The sequence below is a fragment of the Cebidichthys violaceus genome, unplaced genomic scaffold, assembly GCF_023349555.1.
Source record: "Cebidichthys violaceus isolate CVI_PGR_0920_01 unplaced genomic scaffold, fCebVio1.0.p SCAF_122, whole genome shotgun sequence".
Lineage (NCBI taxonomy): Eukaryota > Metazoa > Chordata > Actinopteri > Perciformes > Stichaeidae > Cebidichthys > Cebidichthys violaceus.
The window spans coordinates 51,577-72,957 of record NW_027176288.1 but is presented as its reverse complement, the minus strand read 5'-3'; the positions used below and the strand labels follow the sequence as shown (position 1 = coordinate 72,957).

Sequence of the window (21,381 nt, the reverse complement as noted above, 5' to 3'; positions counted from 1 at the left end):
GGCTCCATTATATTCACTCCCCAGCCAGCGTCACGCTGCATTAGCTGTTTGAAGGGCAGACTGACAAGACCGGCTACCGTAAAACGGTTATACAAAGTTACTGCCGCATGCCATTATCCTTCTCCCTTGGAGGGCACGATTCGCCTCTTTTACCCAGGATTCTGGCAGGGTGTTATGGTGCAGCCATCTACCTCTGTTGAGTTTTGACAAGACATACATTTCTCAGGGTAAGTATATCACTTTAGAGGAGCGGACAATAATGTCCTACTGCCAACATGTGTAAATCAATTGCTTATAGGCCTCTAACAAAGTCAAATCGCAGACTTTCCCAACTTTAAATTTGTCCTCATCACTATTTTTATTCTAAAACTGGATTAAATGACGGCCTGTAATTTTAAAAAGGTACCCACAGAGAATGATCACCCAATTCTGCATCTACCCTCAGCTCTATAGAGATTAAATAGCATCGTTCAGCAATTTGTTTTGCTCGCAACTTCACTGTCGTGGTTCACAATCTCTCAGCTAAGCCCACTGTACACGAAGACACACAAAGGTAGAAACTGGGGAACATTTAGCAGCTAGTGCACCAGATATTCCCATCAAGCGTTGGTGGAGACCAAAACAGAGCTAAAAGAAGACCTAAAGGTTTGAAAAAAGACACAGCCGATACACTCAACGTTTTTGATGACATTGATGGCAGTAATTGGTCCGGTATGACCAGTAGTCTGTGATATTAGATATTAGGTAATGTTGGCAAACCGTATTGTTGAATAACTAGCAGTGGGCCAGTGTTTAGTAGAAGTAACACAGTCTCCTTTAACTTAAGTTCAAATTGTCATCATACGTTGTTTGTAATCACTTCATACAGAGGTAATTACATCATAATAAAACTCTTAATTAAATGAATACACATCCCTCCCCTTCTCCAGTGTTCCCAATCTCTTCCCGTCTTTGTCTCCTTCAATCCAAAATGTTCCTGTCAGTCCCACCGCCATCTCCTCCCTCAGACCCTGAAAACAACCAGGAAATGTGTTATATAAATCCACCAAGTCCTAGGTTTTCATTTCACTGTCATGTTGCGTTTGTACACTGGGATGGAAAAAAAGACTCACTGACAGAAATGGGCATCTTAGTCTGGATTTAGACCGTGATGCTACATTTCTGTTGTCAGACTTGTCTTTAAGTGACACAGAAGACAGCTACTTGTTGTTGCTGTTTTTTTGTTTGTTTTTTTATGCATTCAAAAATCTATTAAATTCAGCCAGCTATTCAGTTTAATTCTGGGCCCCAAATCAAGACACAACATTTGTCTTTTACCGTTTTTTTCAAAGAAAAGAAATGACAAACCACTATATTAAATAGATTAAAATAAAAATCCCAGCCATAACAAATATATTCGCCTCTTGATCCAGGGTTATCAATATGTTACGTACAGCATCTCGTGCCATTTGGGGTATGTCTAGGGTCCTATTTCTAAGGCTTCTGTGCCTGGTTTGCAGGTATAGATGCATTCTGTACCACATGCAATGTTTTGTGTCTTATTCAATTTACTTTTCATATCACAGGTCTCCTGTTGGATCAAATATAAGCAGCTCTAAAGATTGTAATAGTATACTTTCATGAGGATGCAGTGCGAAAATGTGATAAAAAGCGCAGTGCACATTTGCAGATTAAGTCAATATGACCCTTAAATTACAGTATTTACATATTTTTGTCATATTTTCAGTCGGCATGTTAAATAAGACGTAACAGCAATTATGCTGTTCTGAAGTGGGTCTAATGGTATTTTCAGGCAGACAGCTTTTCCTCTTTGTCCCCCTGTGGGACAAAAGGCCACATGTTCATTCCAGTAGTCACCTGCATGGTACTCGTGCTCTCTAGTGGCTTTGCTGTCTGTGGGCGTGTCTTTCAGGAGCTGCTCCCTGCCAGAGTGATCACCTGCAAAACAATCAGCCGCCCAATCAAGCCGGTCAGGATTTAGCCTCAGTCTTGCTCTAGCCGTTGCCAGATTGTCTTGTGCTCAAGCCAAGCTCTGAAGCCATTTGTTCAAGCCTTGTTTCTGTGACCTGTTAATGACTTTTCCCCCCCGTTTTCAAGACGAGCAGGATTGTGCCTACAGCCCTCGCTTGTACCTCAGCCTGCACTACTTTCCCTTCTATCTTCATTGCCTGCTTGACGTTTTGCCATTGAAAGTCTCCAAAGACACTTCTGTGTTGTCTGCTTCTCTCCACGGTGTCTGACAGCATTAATGTGAGCGGTTGAAAGAAAAACACATGAAACGGAGATTTAACGATTCTACTCGCATGTGCTTTCAAATTTGATTTAAATGATACTGTATGGGTCCCGACATGAAAGCAAAACAGGAGCTTTTTTTTTTTTTTTTAAATGAGTGGGGGTCACGGGTTAACCATTCCCCTAATTTCAAAAGACTCGCCACTGCAGATCCACCTGTCCTCTCCTAAGCGTCCTTTAATTAAAATCTCCCAACTGCAAGCATCGCAGATCGCAGGCGTGTTTCCCGCCCAAACGTAATCAAAGCTAGCAGGTTCACTTAGGCTGTGTGTTGTTCCACAACTAAATTTAACATGCGATTCCCCAGATAAAAGCCCCTTTTTAGAATCCCCCAAGTTCAAAATCGTATTGCGTCAGTGCAGCCGAGAGAGAGAGAGAGAGAGAGAGAGAGAGAGAGAGAGAGAGAGAGAGAGAGAGAGAGAGGAGAGAGAGAGAGAGAGAGAGACGGAGCGACATCAAAGACCATCACTCCCTGCAGTGATTTATTTATTTATTTTTTAAATCATGACAGCCCTGAACATTATTACACCATACTGGAAGATGAGATTGAACAAGATAAAAGAAAGAAACCATCTCTTAGTTTGACAGCGGGAATTTTCACAAACGATAGTCAAGAGATTGACTCACTTCCTCAAAGCCTGGTGCGGGTGGTGTTTTTTAAAGATTTCACAAGACCCTCAATAAGGTTTTTTTTTGTACACGAAACCTGAGAAGTCTAAGTGAGAATAGCGAGATGAATGAACGCCCGGGGCTCTGTGTATTACATAATGTCATCCAGGGGGAGGCACAGGATATATCTGTTCTCTCCTCATTTTTCACGGCTCACCTCCACAGCTCCTTCATTAATTAATTTTTCATAATTTTTGCAACCTTTCGCTTCCTTCCCTGCAGTATACTTTCTTCTTCCTCCCCATCTCGTCCTTCCTTCTCCTCCCTTGTGACCCGTCTTCCTGTTGCACTCCGTCGCAGCCCTCCCATCTTATTCTTATTTTACGGTCCGCTGCAACGGCAAACGGCAATGACAAAATCATCAACTAGAGGTTAGGTAACAGAAAAGCAACATGATACATGACTAGATAAACAAATCACCATAAATAAGCATCCTCCCTGTCACGCTGCCTCTGGCACCGGGGCTGCTCCAATCAGAGCGCGTTGTGCTCCGGTCATGTGACGGCACTGTCCCTCTGCCTTGCTCTGTTTCGTGACAGGCAGGGTGAGTAAGATAAAGAGGGCGAAAATAAGAAAGGGAAGGAGAAACAAAGGAGGGGAAAGAGTGAGGGGCACCGAGATGGAGCGATACAGAGGAGGAAGAGACCGGGGGGGGGGGGGGATGTGACAGAGACTTCAAAGAGGGAGAGACAGAGAGAAAACGGGCAAGGGCAGAGTGAGACACGGAGCTGGATGTGACGCCTCTGAGAGCTGTCCGTGAAGAAGAGGGGGAGTGAGGGAAAATTAAAGAAAGCGTGCTGCTCAGCGGGCTGTCACAGTGTAGCACTCCGCCTGTGCTCTGCTGCAACATGGAGGAAATATACATGGGGTGCTTTTATTGCGGGGGGGGGGGGGGGGGGATTGTGATATTGAGGTAATTTCTCTGTCTTTTGCTTCTATGTGCGTTTCACATATGAATGTCAATAAATTGCAAAGTGCAAAGGAAAAACGTTTTGTGAAGTCATTTCACGTGTTATGTTATCATTTCAGGACTTCAGTGGTGTCCTGCTGTGCTATCATGTCACACAACTGGTGTACAAATGAATCATTTCAGTCACTTGGCGGATTATAAATCATTTAAAATTAGTAATTGAAGTAGTTATACTTCACATTTTTGGTCAGATGTAATGCTTTCCATCATGGAACACACTTCCATCATAACATCACTGTGTCTATAGACCTATGTACTCCACATGCATATATACTGTAGATCTTAAAAAGATAGTAGAGGTAGAGGTCATGTATTGGTAATACCTGCAAAACGCTGGATCCTACATTTCCCACAATGCATCTTTTCCTTGTATTACACCCTCCCAGGCACGCTTCGCTTTAGGCGTCGAGTAAACAGCGGCAAGCTTCGGGACGAAGTTTCCTCACTCCGGTGGAAACAGGAACTGTCGGGGGGTGATCCTATTTAGTACTGTGAATGACACTGTCAACACGTTCCGTTCCCTCTGCAGTGATTACTGATGTGATTAAGTAAAATCACAGTCACTACTGGGATTTTCATTTTCTCATCAGATTCATCAATAACGGCTTCTTGTGGATTGGCTTCATTCTGGTCTGACTACCAGCAATGAACAACTTTGATGCACACGTTGCTGTGGTAACAGTGAAGTCTCCGAAGCAGATTTTTGACACAAAACCTGGTCGCCGAAATCTGATTAGCTGAAGGTCTCTTCATGAACAATGGAGGCAAAAAGCTATCATTCCCAGATCCAATAGTAAGTAATACCACCACTAAGGACTGGCGTTTCCAGCACCACCGTATAAACAAGCACTAAGACAGTTTACCACCTAGATGTGGAACTGGGGATGTTGTCACCAACACAATAATCAGTTACCCATTAACCCCCCCCCCCCTCTAGTTACACATCCTAATTAAGCAAATTGCACGGCCGTGATTACCAATGTCCAACTGAGCATTTCACGCTGAACTCCAGCCAAGACACTTGAAAGCTGTAAATGAGAAAACTGCTGTACAACGACGACAAGGCTGTCCAACAGCAGGACTGTAGAAGATGAAACACTCGGTGATGAACAGTGTGTCATAATTAAAACATTTCAAAAAACAAATATTACAGGAGGATGATGCTTGACATGTGTCTGTATCCACTTTGTTGTTTTTTTTTTTTTATGTTAACAGATGCTGTTCAGGGCGATTTTCCCACATGCTCTAACTTGAAGTCTGGCTGCGTGGGAGTAAAACTGACATTTCAATTGACACAAGTGGGATTTCTAATACAGCACGCATAGCGTATTATCTCTGTTCCTATTCTGACAAACACGAATAAGCATAGACCACGCAATATGTGCCAGTCATTTTTTTTTATATCTTTTACCGGAGTGCATACGGGAGTGTTAGGCGCTCCTAAGTCATTCTGAGAATAGCTCATACCTGCATGCTGCTAAACTTGCAATCTGTCAAAAACCGATTTCCCCGGCTCATCTGCTTGTTATTCCTGATGTGGCGAAGTGTCGCAGAGCTCAAGTGCGAAGTCACATTTTAAGGTGTCGAGCTGAAATTAGAGTGGAAATTATCTCAAAAGCGTGCAGGGAGCATTTTTTTTTATTTTTTTTTGCCATCTCTCCTCGTTCAGCGACACAAAGCTCCATTTTAAATTATTGATATCTGACGAATCAATAACTGGGGGTGTCCTGAGGTAACGTCTCGGATGTGAAAAGAGGTGTGATTCTTGGATAAGAAGCACTGAGGCAAGAAAACGGCAATATTCCATGACGCTGCTCAAAAAAGCGGCAAGGTAGAAAGGACGCCATGAATCAAACTTCACTTATCTTGGAGCACATAGTCTGACGATTATATTCTTTTAGAGTGTGAAAGAGTCTTATGGTGGGAGGCTGTCAGAAAATGTGACACAAAGGTCAGTCGAGAAGAAAGCATGAGATAAAAGAGGAGGCGTGAGCTCATCGGAGACTGTTATTCAGGATATTTCCTCAGAGAGGAGTGTGTGTGTGTGTGTGTGAGAGAGAGTATAAAATAGCGAGAGGAGAGAGTAATGGAAGGCGTCCTGAGACATCTCTCTGATTAAGGACTTTCAGCTGACATGGTAATTAAATATGGAGGAGCAGAACAGTTCTTACACACACACACACACACACACACACACACAGCTTCCCACCCATTCCAACACATTATGCTCTGGTTGGCTGTGTATAATTTACCCGGGGAGGTCATTTGCTCATGGTTAAACTGCCACTCACACACGAACACGCACAAACACAAACTCATCGTGTACATTTCCCCACAATCCAGGATTATAATTCCACACACAGCCTCTCACCTCTACAAAGATGAAACATGGGATGATGGAGTAGCTGCGCAGGGTGTTGTTGGACGCCATCTTGTCTCCTGTCGGGAGACTTCTCCTCTCGGGATTCACGGCGGCTCACTCTGCAAAGACGGGGAACATCAAGTGTCAGCGCTCGTTATCTGATAATGAGGGAAGCGCGGCGGTGCCACTGCTACCTATCACACTAGATCTCACTCTCAGCATTGACCGATCAGCTGCAGCCTGAAAGTCATTCATTATTATTATTTAAGTTCATTTGAACTTTCCATATATCTTAATAGAGACTGAGAAACAACGGACGAGGTGAGGTTTTCCACTGTATTTTGTTAAATCATTACACTTGGGAAGCTTAGACTTAGAAAAAGCACCTCCGGCCTTGCCAAACCAGTCCATCAATCCAGATCTGATCCTGGGTCCCAGTGGCAGAAAAGGACAAGCAGAACAGCTCAAATGACCTTTTTCCTTTTGCAAATCCCTTCTGGGGAGATCCTAAGAACTCCCAGAGCAGATAAGAGATTCAATCCCTGAGTTGTGTCTTAGGTCTACCCTTGAGTCTCTTTCCAGTCAGTCAAAAGAAAACCTCCATAAGGGAGACGGACTGGTCGCCAGGCTGCAATTACCAATCACTGTCAATATGAAATGATTTGTTGTTGTTGTCTAGAAAATATAAAAGAAAGAATATAAAATGTCTGTCATAATATCTCAGTGCCCAATGTTTTAAAATCATCATATCTGTTAAACTGGAACCTGACAATGTTTGGTATTTGTGCTTGATAAATGACATGAATGGGTTATTGATTAATGGACTAATCTCACTACTTCCTGTAATAGGAATACTCCTAAAAGAGCAACCAGGGACCACTGGGCTCACCCCCTGTGAAACGAGGGGGGGGGGGGGGGGGGGGGGGGGGGTCAGGTGGAAAGTGACCTTGATGGCAAAGACGTGGTCGCTTGGTGCAGATTAGACCTTTACAGAACATACTCACTAATCACAGCATTATTAAAATGTAAACAAGAATAACTTCTCTCTGGCTTGACTGAAACCCCACCGATAGAACGGACCTCCAGCACTCAAACACTGCATCTGGCGCTGCTTCCGTTCTCCTGTCATTGTGTTTTACTGCATTTCATTATAGCTCCTAATTGTCACAAACAATACCATGGCGTTTCCCCATAGAGATATCTAGAGAGCTTGTTAGTGAGAGTGGAAATCAAATGGAAATAAGTAGAGAAGATGAGAGGAGAATATTGAAAAAAAAAAAAACGCTGTGATATATTAGCTTTTCTGGAGCCAGGACTGAAATGGCTGAGATGGCTTGTTTCTCACTCGGAGCATTGTTTTTAATTGCTGTGGACCGACAGCGCAAGCACTGTCAGTGGAAGAAGATTAGGTGGGTTTTAAAAGTGGTTGTGGAAAGCAAGAAATGCTAGTATCTGCAGTCGTAATTGTTGATTTATTATTTTCAAACAACAAAGCGATGTGACCCCCCGCAGATATTTAATGATCATGAATGTGTTGTGGGGCTTTAATCATGCTTAATTTCCGAATTAAAGAGTAATGTTGCGGCTGATTTGAGCTCTCTCTCTCTCTCTCTCTCTCTCCCTCTCCCTCCCTCTCTCTCTCTCTCTCTCTTCCTACTGTGAAGTTCTGACTGATGAAAGGCAGAGAGTGTGGAGAAAAGATTTGTTGTGGAGCCAAGTTGGAGGAAAAAAAGGATCAGTGGATTCAAATTCTACATTTATTTATCTATTTTTCATATTTGTTTTTTTTTTATTGTAGATAATGAAATGTACCAGAACACCGACTGCTCATTTCAACCGCTGGAGAGACCATTAAGCAAGGTTCTGTTGGATTCCAACATATCTAACACATTTCTGCTCCATTGTTGACAAGATTGCCTCGCCTTTTGATGCATTTCTTACGAAACTACCTGGTAATAAATAGCAGAAGTTTCCAGTTCTGTATTTATATGCACAACAATTACAGAGAAACAGTCGTTGGCAATGGCAAAGGCACAGTAAACACAGTAAACACAAAAAAGTTAGTTTGGAGATAAAATGTTCTGAACAAAGCAGTAAAGAATCAAACGAACAAGGATCCCAGCAGCAGTCGGACTCCCACAGAGCTTGAAGACGATACCAGTGTCAACATGGAAAACCATGTGTGTGTGTCATTTTCATATGTGTCATACGCATCTCTACTTATACACGAGTATATACCGATACTCTACATTTTTATTCATTGTCTGAAAAATAGATTAATTAGAGGATATATTTCTCGTATTTTGGCTAAAAAAATCCTGTACATGTCGGCCTATTGTATATATCTTGTCTGTTGCTTGATTGTAACTGCTAATTAAGACTGTTGCTGCAATTAGTGTAACACACTTCTACGCCTTAATTACTACTTCAATTTCCATCCAACAGTCAACACTTAAGAGTTAAAGCAATAGTTTGCGTTTTGTGAAATACGCTGATTCACTTTCTCGCCGAGAGTTACTGTTAGTGAAAAGATTGATTTGGCTCTCATATCTGTCCATCAAACGTAAGGGTGCGGCCAGCAGCGGGTTAGCTTAGCTTAGCTTTGAGCCACAGCTGGAAACGGGAGGAAACAGCTCGGCTGACAAGTCTGAAAGTAACAAAATCCACCTACCGGCCTCTTTAAAGGTCGCTAAGTAGCATGCTACATGTTTCATTCATGTTGTATATGTTGAAATGACCGGTGTTGCCTTTATTCCTTTCCCTGTCTTTATGCTAAGCTAAGCTACCGAGCTCCTGTCTTTAGCCCTAAATTTAACGGACAGATGTGAGAAGGGTCAATCTTGTCCTCGAACTCCTTAAAAAAAAGCAAATAAGCTAATTTCCTCGGATCAACCCTGAATGACGGACAAGCAATAGGCTAAGTTTATTATGGCTGCATTGTGCTGTGGTCTGTTTTAAGCTTGTACTGTTTGATTGCATTTCCCTATTTGATCGTGAGGGACTCACTCGCTGAACCATTTGCTCAAACTCCATTGCAGCTGCACTGGGAGTATCTGTTCATCTACACATGTAGAAACATTTGTAAAAACTACTGTACAGTGACTCAAGAAACAATGTTCCACTGACAAAGGACAACACAAGTGAAACTCTCATCGCGATTTAAAAACCAAACACTTCAATCACACTGAGTCACTCGACGCAGGCACACAGTGCTGCTGAAAGGTGTAATCATTCCCTAAGTGCCTGCCCCGTCTCATTTACCACTAAATCCAGGATAATCAACCCGACATTAAGATGGAAACAAGCTGACCCTCAGTCTCTCAGCTCTTAAGACGGGAAAGAAATCAGTTTGGTATCTGTGGTGAAACACAAATCAGCACCGGCCATCCCATCGCCTGCTACTTCAAACTTTAAAAACTGGTGTAAGTTTGCCTTAAGGTGACAATAGCTGCAGATTTAAAACTTAATCTTATTTTACCTGCGAAAGATCAGCGCAGGTATCAAATCGGCATGAACCGCGGAGCTGTGGAGGCTCGCTCTTACGCTCAAGGACACTTCAGCCGGGTGGATGGCTGTCAGGTGAGGCTGAACTAAGGTTTTCCAGTTGATGGATGGTCTCACACTTCGCTAAAACTGCGAACGCCCCACATTAGAAGTCTTACATGCCATGTAAATTTAATTGCTTTCAGTAAATCCATGGAGAGAAAAAAAAAAAAAAAGCCTCTACTGCTAGCCATCCTCGCGATCCGTCTCAGTGCACATTAACGGTTATAATCGGCCTCCAGTGACTCAGTGACTTTTCAGATTATGTCAGCTGGGGAGGCATCAACTACCGCGAGGAAATTGAGTAGTCATGTTTGTAATGTGGTTTAAAAAAAAAAAAAAAAAAGCCCCCAAAATTAAATGCAATCACATTTACACAGTTATACTTCCCGATACTCCAAGATATTTGGCGGGTTTTGAAAGTTTCTCTCCTACCACCAACAGGGGTTAAATTATTCATCATTTCTGCAGCTTGCTCCACTGAACCATGCTGTTATTAAGCCAGTCGAATGGAAACAGTTCATGTAACCAACTGTGATTTTTATCTCAGTGGAAAACTTGATTTGTTTGAGGGTTTGTTTTGTTTTTTCCCCCCATAAGCACCGTTCCCTGTATATGATGCAATTATGATATTGAGCAGCACAGTCAGCCTATGATGCACAATACATCACAAGCCAAACACCGGCAATCAGAATGGCTAACAATCGATCTATAAAGGAACAACAAATGTATTCAAAAGCATAAATTGGTTCTACTAATAAACAGCATTTTGAAAACGAATATAAACCAGTTTAATGACTTTCACACCTGACCTATTTGGGCGGGGGATGACACGCAACAGAGGGATGTTGCAACCATAGTTATACAGTATGCTAGTAACCGCTGGGGCGCCAGACAGCCCAGCACACAACCATAGATCCCCCCCCCCCCCCTCAATCAATAGCGAAGTGTTACAGAGGTAAACAGAAGGGTGCTGCGCTTGTGCTTGCTTCATTTACTTTGTCAGTTCCTCATTATAAAGTTGCTGAAACAAGTTGCATTCTCGGCAGACAGCGCTCACGATCAATAACTTCTATTGTGAGCTCTTTGTGGTGTCAGAGAAGATAAGTAAACATATGAAGGCGCAGCGCAGCGCTGTGTTCACTTATTGTCCGTCGTCGAATTTTGATTTCTCTTGACGGGTCCATGTAGCAGAGGATGACAGTCACCTGTCGGTTTATTGTCATTTGCGATAAGATTATACACAAAACAGAGCAGAGAGAAGGCCACAATGCAATTTATATGAACAGAGTGATGGAAAACTCATTGAACTATGCATATGACATACAACAATATGTACTTTATTTTCAAGTAAAATGACTAGAACTAGTGGCTTACCTAAATGATTGGCAAGTATTGTCTTTTTGATGCTCAAAGTGGCCACACAACCCTGAATCTTTTTAAGACGTGGTCTAATTTTAAGAACCAAACTAAAAGAAGCTGTGCAGAGTAAGCTTTTATTTTTGCCTTGTTCTGTGGCCGCAGAGGGAAGAGACAAAAAAAATAAAAAAAATAAAAACTGGCAATTTGACAGTGTGGCTGTGAGCTTGATGATTTCACTCGGGGCTCCGTGACAGATGATTCGAATCAGAAAATTTAAGGGGGCCGCACTCAATGTCAAAGAGTTTACACAACATCCACTTATTCCTCACACAACCAGAACAGCCTCACAGCTCTGAGGAGTCACAGCGCTTGAACAATTGGACCACAGTAAAGTCTTAACAAGATTTCTCTTTGCCTCTCGCCGCGAGACATCGCGGCTTCAAAAGATGTACCAAAGATCACAAAACCGAGGAGCGTTTTTCTTCCCAATCCGAGAGCCGGTTAATTACAGTCAGATGAAAGGTGATCAGATCGTCTTCCCAGAGGCGAGCTCATCAAACGAGCCGCCCACAGGCCTTGTCGGGATTCATCAGTCTCTCCTCTCCACTCAGCCAGCCTGTGATGACTTTGTCTAGACGGGAACGCTGTCCTCCCAGAGACGGCGAGAGCTGACGTTGAAATATTGAGCCCACGAATATCGCCTGATTGACCATCTCCTGGTCTCCGGCCGAGTCGTTCTGCCTGACTGCGACTTAAAAGTGTCACAATGACAGAGTCGGTGATAGAGCTGGGGAAATATTGCCTTCCAGTTATGTCGGTGGTGTAGCTCTTCTGTGCTTTCTACTTTAACAAAAGGAGCATCAGTTATCCAACTTGTGCAAATTCCAAAAAAGCTGCACACCGGCTACTTCACGTTCGAACATATTGGACTTTGGACCAAGCTGGAAGACGCTCTATATGAGAGGAAACTATAGCGCTGACACAATCAAATAATGTATTAATTGTCTTGTTAATTTATCGAGTTGCTGATTTCATTTTTGGCTTTAAGTGATTTTTGAATCACTGTTAATAGAATATTTTAAGGTTTTAGTCTCTTGAGATGAACCATCTCGTTATTTTGGAGGTCCAAACAATACAATACATTCAAAAATGAAAAGCAACAAATGAAACGAGGCTATTTTGAGGCTTTTTTTTTTTTTGCATGAAAACCAAGGAGCATGTTTTGCTGGGACACACGCCAACTCAGCATGCCAGTCTGTGTCCAAACCCTTCACTGGTATGCCTTTCACTTGGACTACAGAGAGTTTTGTTGCCGTTGAACACGCTCCTGCTGTCACCAAAGGATTATTTTTAACATCTATTATACAACCCTCAAAGACCATGAATCCCCCTTTTTTAGACTTTTTTAGACTCATGGTGTACACATCTCGTTTTAAATTCCTGCATTCTGTCTCTCCATCACGGACACGGAGCTGTCCCACAGCTGCTTATATCTCGCCAGTGGAGCATCTCTGTTGCTCCAGTCGGTTTTCATACTTCCCCAAGGGCTTTCTCAACAGTGGGGAATCCATTTTTTCCGTGGAAAACAATAACAATGGATTTTCTCACAAAGCATTTGTTGACAAAGCAGTACAATTTCTGAAAAATGCACATCCACTGCCTTTTTGCGCTACTTTCCTGGAGAATGTCATTCCAAACTTTGTCAGGCAGTGATGAACGCGCTCTATCGTGCACATAAAAAAAAACAAAAAAAATGTGTGTTAACATAAAATAACATTGTCGTCTTTCTTCTCCATATCTCCCCTCAGAGCTAAACATCAGTGACTCACGGCGGATAGAGCGGGAAAGAATGGGAGAGTCAGAGTCAGGAAAGGCATGAGGAAAGACAAACAGAGGAGGGATAAAAAAAAAAAGACAAAACGAGGCTTAAATCTTGCTTAAGAAGGCGGTTCATTTGGGGGAGATGAACTCCCTCTTCTGGGACCTGCTGCTCGTCATTTTCAGCAGGAATTACAGATAACGTTTTGATGCTTCCTCTTCTTACTGGCAGCCACGGTTCTTGGCGCCTCCACATATCACACCTACCACATGCATATGCATACGTTACATTTAGGGTTCACCGTACATATGAATTCAAACTGAAGCTGCTCACACAGTAGCTTATAGCAAATGTTGTCAAATACTTTGCAAACAAAATAAGAATCCATTACCATTGCAATTCCCCTTACAAATGCATGACTAAAGAGCCCCGAGACCTTCTGTTGACAGAAAAAAAAGACTCAAATTACTATGCAGAAAATATGATTTGAACATCCCCCACTTTCACTTTGATTCACTTCCACCAGAGTGATACTGAGCTTTTACGTTGCCGAAGATATTCAACAACTTTGTTGGCATTAGCAATCAAATCTCATTAACTCGCTGTGTTAACACACAGATGGTGCCGAAGCAAAGCGCTCATTCATCCCCACAGAGCCGCCGCGGGTTCAAGCCTTCGAATTGGTCACGCATTCCAGCAAACACAATTAATTGGGTGTTCGGGTGTGTGGGAAAGCCGGTGAGGGATCACGTCCTTGTAGCTCGAAAGATAAGAAGAGAAATCCAAATTGAAGCGACAGAACCCAAAGATATCATCTGTTTTTTAAAACACTCTTTCTTGGCAAATCTCTGGCTTTTTATGAACCAATCTGAATTGTGGGTAATGTAGGCGTCAGGTTCAAACAAGGAAGGAGAATGTCTTGAATATAAAGGACAATATCTCTGGTTTCTGCTGCATCGATTTTGATTCATTTTAATGTCTTTTATCTGTCAATCATGTTATAAGAGTGCAATGCTAAATATTCTGATACTCTTATCAAAGCTCTCCATACACGCTAGAAATGTGGCTGTGTGTCTTTAATCCATGTTACGTTGTCGCTTCTTTCTAATGAAAACAGCGCTGAACCACAGTGAAGAACAGCATCACTCCATTGTTTGTTTTTTTGTCTTTCTGACAGAAAGCTTAACTGGAAAAGCTGAACAATGCCTGGCAACGATATACAGTAGAGGACACAAGAATGTCAAAGACAGAGACAAGTAAGACGAGATCACACACAGAGGGAGGTTGACAGTAAAAGATCAGGAATGTCCTTTTGAGAAAAGAATCCAAACTTCTCAAACTAAGAATAAAAAAAGCATTCCCCCCTGAGAGAGACTTTACAGTACGAGAGAAAGAGAAGCGGCAGAGAAGGGCTGAGGAAGTATTAAGCTTGTTTTTCTTGTTTTTCTTTCAGATGCCGCTAACCGACAGCATACAGTCTCAAAAGTCTTCAAACACGTTTTCTGTACTCACACATATCAAGGGTTCGTCTCAGCTGCTGGACTGGGTTTCACCATCGTCTCTTTTTCCAGAGTGAGGACTCTCATTTTGTCTCATGGCCACAGCCGTGATCCTTTTTGCCACAATGTCATACCTCCGTCTGCGCTTTTCTCAACTGTACAAAAAAAAACTGATTTTCTCACCTACTTAATTATCACTTGTGAATATTCTGCTATTTAATATACAGTGTGGTGACACCTTGAAGAGGCTTTTCTCCTTATTTTTGATTTGAGCTTCCTTCTCAATACAATCGACTTTTATTGACCAATTATTGGTTCTTCATAGCGACGATTAAAACTAAATTAAATTTTATAATATCGTATTTCTTCTAGATGTAATTCTATATATTCGGGTTGAGCCAAAGCAGTGAATTAATGCCGCAGGAATGGCGGTTTGTTGCTTTGCATTTCAACAAATTAAACAACTGCAAGGGCTTCAGGTATATTTGCATATGTATGAATGTAAATTCTTAAGTTGGGGGGAAAAAAATGCATTTCACGAGTCCCTCCCCAAGGGTTCTGTAGTGTGTGTGTGTGTGTGTGTGTGTGTGTGTGTGTGTGTGTGTGTGTGTGTGTGTGTGTGTGTTGAATGCTGAGTGATGCTGTGTAAGTTTTTTATGTCATGCTGCATTGTAACGTCTCCAGATTTCCGTCTATACTTAGATCAAACGGGCTCTTGATCTCTGGATGTTCAGCTATTATTCAGCCCGATAGAATAGACTCCTGCTGCAGGAGCGAGTCCTAAAACCTGGAAATGAGTTAGCATTCCTGCACTTTCACTTGAAGTCAATGTTTTTTGTTTTTATGTTTTTTTCGCTAGATGCCTGAAATAAAAGTCTGCGGTTAACACAAGATATTTTAATGGTTTATTGATGATATGAAATACGTCAGTAAAGATCCAACTCGTGAATTTTGGAGCTTTTGTGCGTCTTAAAAATAGCTAAACGGCAAAAATCCAATGCACCATCCTCCTGACCCAGCTGGAGATAGAGAACTCTCCCCCCTCTGAGATTTCTCAATATTCTTACAACATCAGGCATGTGAGGAGTCTTAAATACAAATACTCAAGTCAAGTACTTCACAATTGTACTTCTACTCCTTTAGATGGACGTTTAATGCACATCTAAAGTAGACTTTAGTGCCTTCTAGAGACATATAGTCACAAGAAGTTAAGAATAAGGTAAAGAGTCTTTCTATTCACATAACTAAAGTACAAACACAGATGTGCTTGTGAACGAAATGATTGCAACGATGACTAAGACTACCTTATACTTATACTTCTAATAAATAAATCAAATATTGTACTTTTCATCACAAGTACAGGACGGATAAAGTTACTTTCAGATTCACATTTTACATTAAAACATGATAAGCGTATCAGACTCAATGCATTGCTGAAGACTAAACCACCGGCTCCCAACCTTTAACCTAGTGACTACCTACAAAGAAGCAGCATCGTCGTCCCTTTTCACTTGATATGATATGATAAGCAGTTCCACAAAGACACATTTCCCTCATTATCCTTAAAATTATTATTTCACACAAAAAAAAACAAAGATTACAGAAAAGTCAGATGGTGAGCCTTTTGGAGAAACTGACTGAAAACCACTTGAGTACAGTACAGTACTTACTTTAATACTTTCAGTACAACTTGCTCATAATACTTACTGTATGTATGCTACTCTTACTTATGGATTTTGAACTAAGGTACTTCTATTTGTACATTGTTGTACTTGTACATTTACATAAGGAACCCTTACTTACACAGAATAATTCACCGGGTTCTCTCGGCTCTTTCCTCTCACGTCTACATGCATGGATTCATAAAGCGCCAAAAATGTTCTGGTTAAGTTCAAACAATTCCAACTTACACGGTTGCTCCCTTCACGACGAATTGGCTTTGTAGACAAAAAAAAAACGTATAAAATAAAACCGCGGCACATCTGAAAATGTGCTCCACATCCTCACTTTGAGAACACTCGAGGTACAAATGACTCCGCTCTCACTTCTCCTGTTGCTTATCAGCGTGATCGCCGCCTACGTGTCCGGAGGAGCTCCGCAAAGGTAGAGGGTTTGATGTTCGATAACAAATTAACATACACATTAATTGAAGTTGCTGCAACGTCTGCCAAAAGATTCATTAAAAAGTCACAGTGGAAACTCGTGACGAACAATCAAACAAATAATTCTACCCAACTGTGGTGCTTTGCATTTTTTGAAATGTGATATCTTGATGTGTTTTCACTTTATACACTATATAAATATGAGGATTATCAATCTCAAATTCCCCCTTTAATATGATTCGTTACCATTAAAATCTCAGCCAGCGATATTTGGCTGCAATTTCAAGTATTTCTCCATTAGCTCCCATTTCCATTCAAACTAATTACATACACGAGTCTGGGCTGAGAAGCATGCCGCTGCAGTCTGGCACGCTACGAATAGCTGACTGCATTTGTGTACTCAAGCCAGCAACATACCACTCTTCCCTCAAATGAATCAAGCATCCTTGTAAATATAGATGTTAAGCCACATTAGCCGTTATTGCGTTTGTATTTGGCTTCCGGCAAACCGAGGCAAACACATTGACGAGGCGCAGCCGGCGTCCTGCTCGTCTCTCACACTACATCGCCGGGAATATATCAGCCTCCTCGTAGATAAAGGGGCGGGCCTCTCGGTCTTCAGAGGCAGGCCTTATCTCACCTTAGGGCTAAGCGTTCCCAGGAGACGTCGCGGTGACGGATATACGGCCCGATCTGGACACACCCGCTGCTCTAATAACACTGCCCCCCACATCTTGTGGTAATCAAATACCTGCTATCAACGGAGCGTGGAAAGGGTGTGTGTGTGTGTGTGTGTGTGTGTGTGTGTGCGTGTGATCAATAGCCAGTCTCTAGTGTGGTAGTGGAGGAGGAGTTAGACAGCAGACATGGGTTCAGAGGTCAGCGCTTCCTGAAGCTTCCCTTCTGGTGTTTTAACAACGTCTCCCTGCCGTTTTTTGGAATTTGTAACACATTTCAGAACAGCACCGTGTCAAGATTATCTGATTTTTGTTGTTGTTCGCCATGCGTTAAGAGCACCGTAGCAGCTTTGTGTGCTCCAAAAAAGCAGCAAGAAACAACTGAAGCATTTTAGTGTAAATAGCCAGAAGCGATATGTGTTTGTGTTATCCAGTTTCCCTGAGCACTCACTCGCTGCTGTTCGGGACCCATGTTACATTTCACTTGCATGTTTGGAGTCATCGCTCGCGATGTGACGAGGCGATCGTACAACTAGAGCTCAGTTTCAATTTTCGACAAATCTCACGGGATGCGAGCAGCAACCCTCACGCCGTCCGTCCCGCGCGAACGTCCGATGATAACCAAAGCTGCGTTTGCGGCTTTGTTCTAAAAGCTGGGCTCGCAGGGCTAAAAGTGTCAAGAGCCTAAATCACACGGAAGGCACAAAGATTGCGGAAAAAAAAAATAAAAACTATGACGTGGAGGGTTTGAAAAACTAACTCGAGAGATAATGAAAAAAAGGGACAAAGAAGAAGAACGTGGACGCCCAGGAAAGTATTTCCCCATGATTTCAATTAACAGTTAACAACAACGACAACGTCCATCACAATGTTATAAACCAACATTAGACTATACTGTAATGAGAAATATGTCATTGTTAAAAAAACTAGACAATAACATCAAACTACTAACATCCAAGGACTCAAATGTCACCAAAACTGGCACTTTTTTTTTTGTCAAAACAGACAAAATCAAAATCATATGTCAAAATTGGCAAATGATCATCACAACAATAATACTGATGAATCTAATTTTTTTTTAAATAATAATAACGTGCACAACAACAATCATAATCTGTTGAGAGTACCTGATGCCGCTGATGATGTCACGAGCGAACATCACTACAGCATATCATTGCCGGGGCCCGATGATGTCACCGTGACCTCAGCCTGTTTTGCTGTCTGATTGGTCAAAAGTGACATAACCTTTCAAGGAAAGGCAAACACAAACACACACACACACACACACACACAGGCACCCTACAGCAAAACAAGACCTTCTGCGTGAGCAACATAGAATGAGACCTTTTACACATGCACTTCCTGTGTGCACTCTCTTGTCTGCGAAGAAGCATTTGCATACTCAAACCTTCAACACACACACACACACACACACATGCACACTGTGTAAAACGCACACTTGTGACGCTGTGTGGCGTGCGGGAAGGTTTATGCCAAGAGTTGTCTCGCGTTCGCTGACAGCCAAGGAAAGGCTCACCTGCTGCCCAGCCGCCCGCCATCTGTCTGTTGAATAATACCGTTTGCCTGCTCCAGTGTACTCCAGAGACGAGCATGAGCATCAAATACAAAACGCACAAATTCACAGGTACAAATAGCTGGGTATAGAAATATGTGCCTCTCTGGGAGGGTGATACTATCAGGCCAGGGCACACAAGGAGGATCCAGTACAGATGGCAACGTGCAGACAGGCAGGAAGCATATTAAGCATCATATCTCCACCACTGGGGGGGGGGGGGGGTACTATCCAATAATCAAGTGATTCAAAATAAGCAGCACTTGTTTGGACAATAGAGGCAGGGCTACGTTGACTTCTGCTGCACATGGAGGGTCCAGCGTGGTCACTGGTCCACAACGCCTCTCAACCCCACTCGGCAAGATTTGATTGTTATTCGCCCAAGATTTGTTTAAATGTATTGTTTGATCACATTCACAGCCGCACACACAACTTAGAGTCAAATCAAATACCACCCCCCACCCCCCCACCCCCCCATGCATTTGAACCTCATGTCCAGAGAGCAGCTTTATGATAAGGTCATATTGGACCAAATCAGACATTCATAACAAAGAAGCCCTTCCTTTACATCTGGAATCTGATAGTGTTCGTGCTGGTATTTCCTTCACTGTGGGAGCACACCATTAGAAGACGAGGTTCGGCCCCTTTGCTCCGCTCTCACATTCAAGCTATAAGGCCAAGTCTGCACATGCACAGTTTTTTTTCTTCCGAATACGATGATAGGAGAAGCAATCAGGAGAGGATGAGGATGATGATGGTGATGGTGATGATGGCAAACGCTGCACTGAATTAATTGCCCTATATACCGCTCAACAAGGCACCTCAACAAGCATGGGATCTCAGCGTCTCGGTGATCTGAAGAGCATCAACCACGCCGTGCATGTCTATGGTGGGAGGGGGGGGGGGGGGGCTCGTGGAGGAACAGCCACCCTGTGATGTCGGGGAGATGGGCCGATTTTTTATTTATTTTTTTCCTGCTGTGCTGAAGACACACGTTTGCTCGGCAACGGAGGCGACACGTTTGCACATATGTTTATTCTACTCCTATAAATAAGGGATGCGCAGCGCTCGGCAAAAAACGCGTATTTGTAAGGGCGTAAATAAGCCCCGGAGGACGGTCACTGTTGCTGGTAGAGAGACAGGTGTCTGTTCAAATACCGATATCGATCCTCTATAATCATTTAAACACTGCCCTCCACACATGTCCCCACTAACAACCCAAATCCGAGCTTCGATTCCTTTTTCCCCGATCTGAATAGACCCCCGCGTTGCGACTTGATTGAGGTCCGAACTTGCCACAGCAACAGACAATAGCTGCACAGTCCCGTTTCCTCTTATTTCTCACCAACCACAGCGTCTCGCGGGCACCACGCACACTTACCGCGATGGGATGAAGCGGTATTCCGGAGAAAAGGCGAATCCATTAAAGCAACAAAAAAAAAAGGAGGAGAAGAGGGCGAAAGGAACCCGCGAGCACTCCCACTACTACTAGTACTACTACTCCATCGGGCTCTGCGAAGCCGCCGCTCTCGGTTTGTGATGGGGATCACGCAGCGTGCGGATGCTGTGCCTTGTCGGAGGGGGCGGGGACAAGACGCGTACTCGGGTCCGGCGGAGCGTACTTAATGCTGTGTGGGGAGTGGGACCTTGTGTTACAAGCAAGTCGGCTGTCTGTGGCCGTCATATTCCCAGCCAGCCTGGCCTGTAGCCCCCCAGGTCCTATAGGGACACTGCTTTGCTTACCCCCAGAGAGGCTGCTTTGTGTCCTCTCAGTCCTTGCTTCATATTCATGGAGCTTCACACGTTTACTGTTGGACGGAATACTTTGCTGTTGAGGTACAGTCGCTGATGTTGATATGAGATTCTGAAGATTCATACTGGTACCATTTTCACGGAATAGTTTTTTATTTTAATACAAACCAAAATGTGGTCTTCAATAGGGACATTTTATTTGCAATGCATGTTATTACCATGTAAGACAAATATGAGATGTATTTGTCGGAAGCCTAATAAAATGTAGGATAAACACATCAAGTCCAAAGATACACTTTTGTCAAATGCCATGAGGCAAAATAATAGGAGAACCTCCTGAACTCCCACTACTACAATTAAATGAAGCATTTACTCACAAAACAATGACACAGAAGTGCATGAATGAAACATATTCTGATATTAATAACGATTTTACAGACGGGTTGTATGATTGGTTTGATATTTAAATATATATGTATGAAGCCTTCAAAGTGCAGTTCCTCTAATAGCCACTAGACGTTGGCTTCAACACAGTTGGCCTCATGCAAGAACCACTTGTTGGAACAGATCTGGTCTGTCGTGGTTTGTGCGAGTGATTTAGGAGAACTTGCCCCATTCACCAATTTTCTTGTATTTTTAATTTTCCCTTCGGTAGAAACAGAATTTAAGAGTAGGCCAGACCTGTCGGAGGAGTCTGCTGCAATCCAAGCCTAAACGGATTGTATATTTCATCACTTTGAAGCGATTGTAAGTTTGAAAAC

At 42.7% G+C, this 21,381-nt stretch overlaps 1 protein-coding gene across 2 annotated transcripts in view; it reads right to left on the bottom strand.

Moving 5' to 3' along the window:
- The window catches only part of plppr1 (phospholipid phosphatase related 1), a 44,475-nt gene extending 23,994 nt beyond the window's left edge, over positions 1 to 20,481 (bottom strand). Inside the window, exons 1-2 of one of the 2 annotated variants that reach the window (XM_068706882.1) lie at positions 20,250 to 20,481; positions 6,303 to 6,412 (exon numbers count right to left, since the gene is read on the bottom strand). In XM_068706882.1, coding sequence (XP_068562983.1) covers positions 6,303 to 6,362 — 60 coding nt within the window. In that variant the 5' untranslated portion in view covers positions 6,363 to 6,412; positions 20,250 to 20,481. The remainder of the gene's footprint in view (positions 1 to 6,302; positions 6,413 to 20,249) is intronic. The other variant, XM_068706880.1, reaches the window with a different exon arrangement.
- Between the last annotated feature and the right edge of the window lie 900 nt (positions 20,482 to 21,381).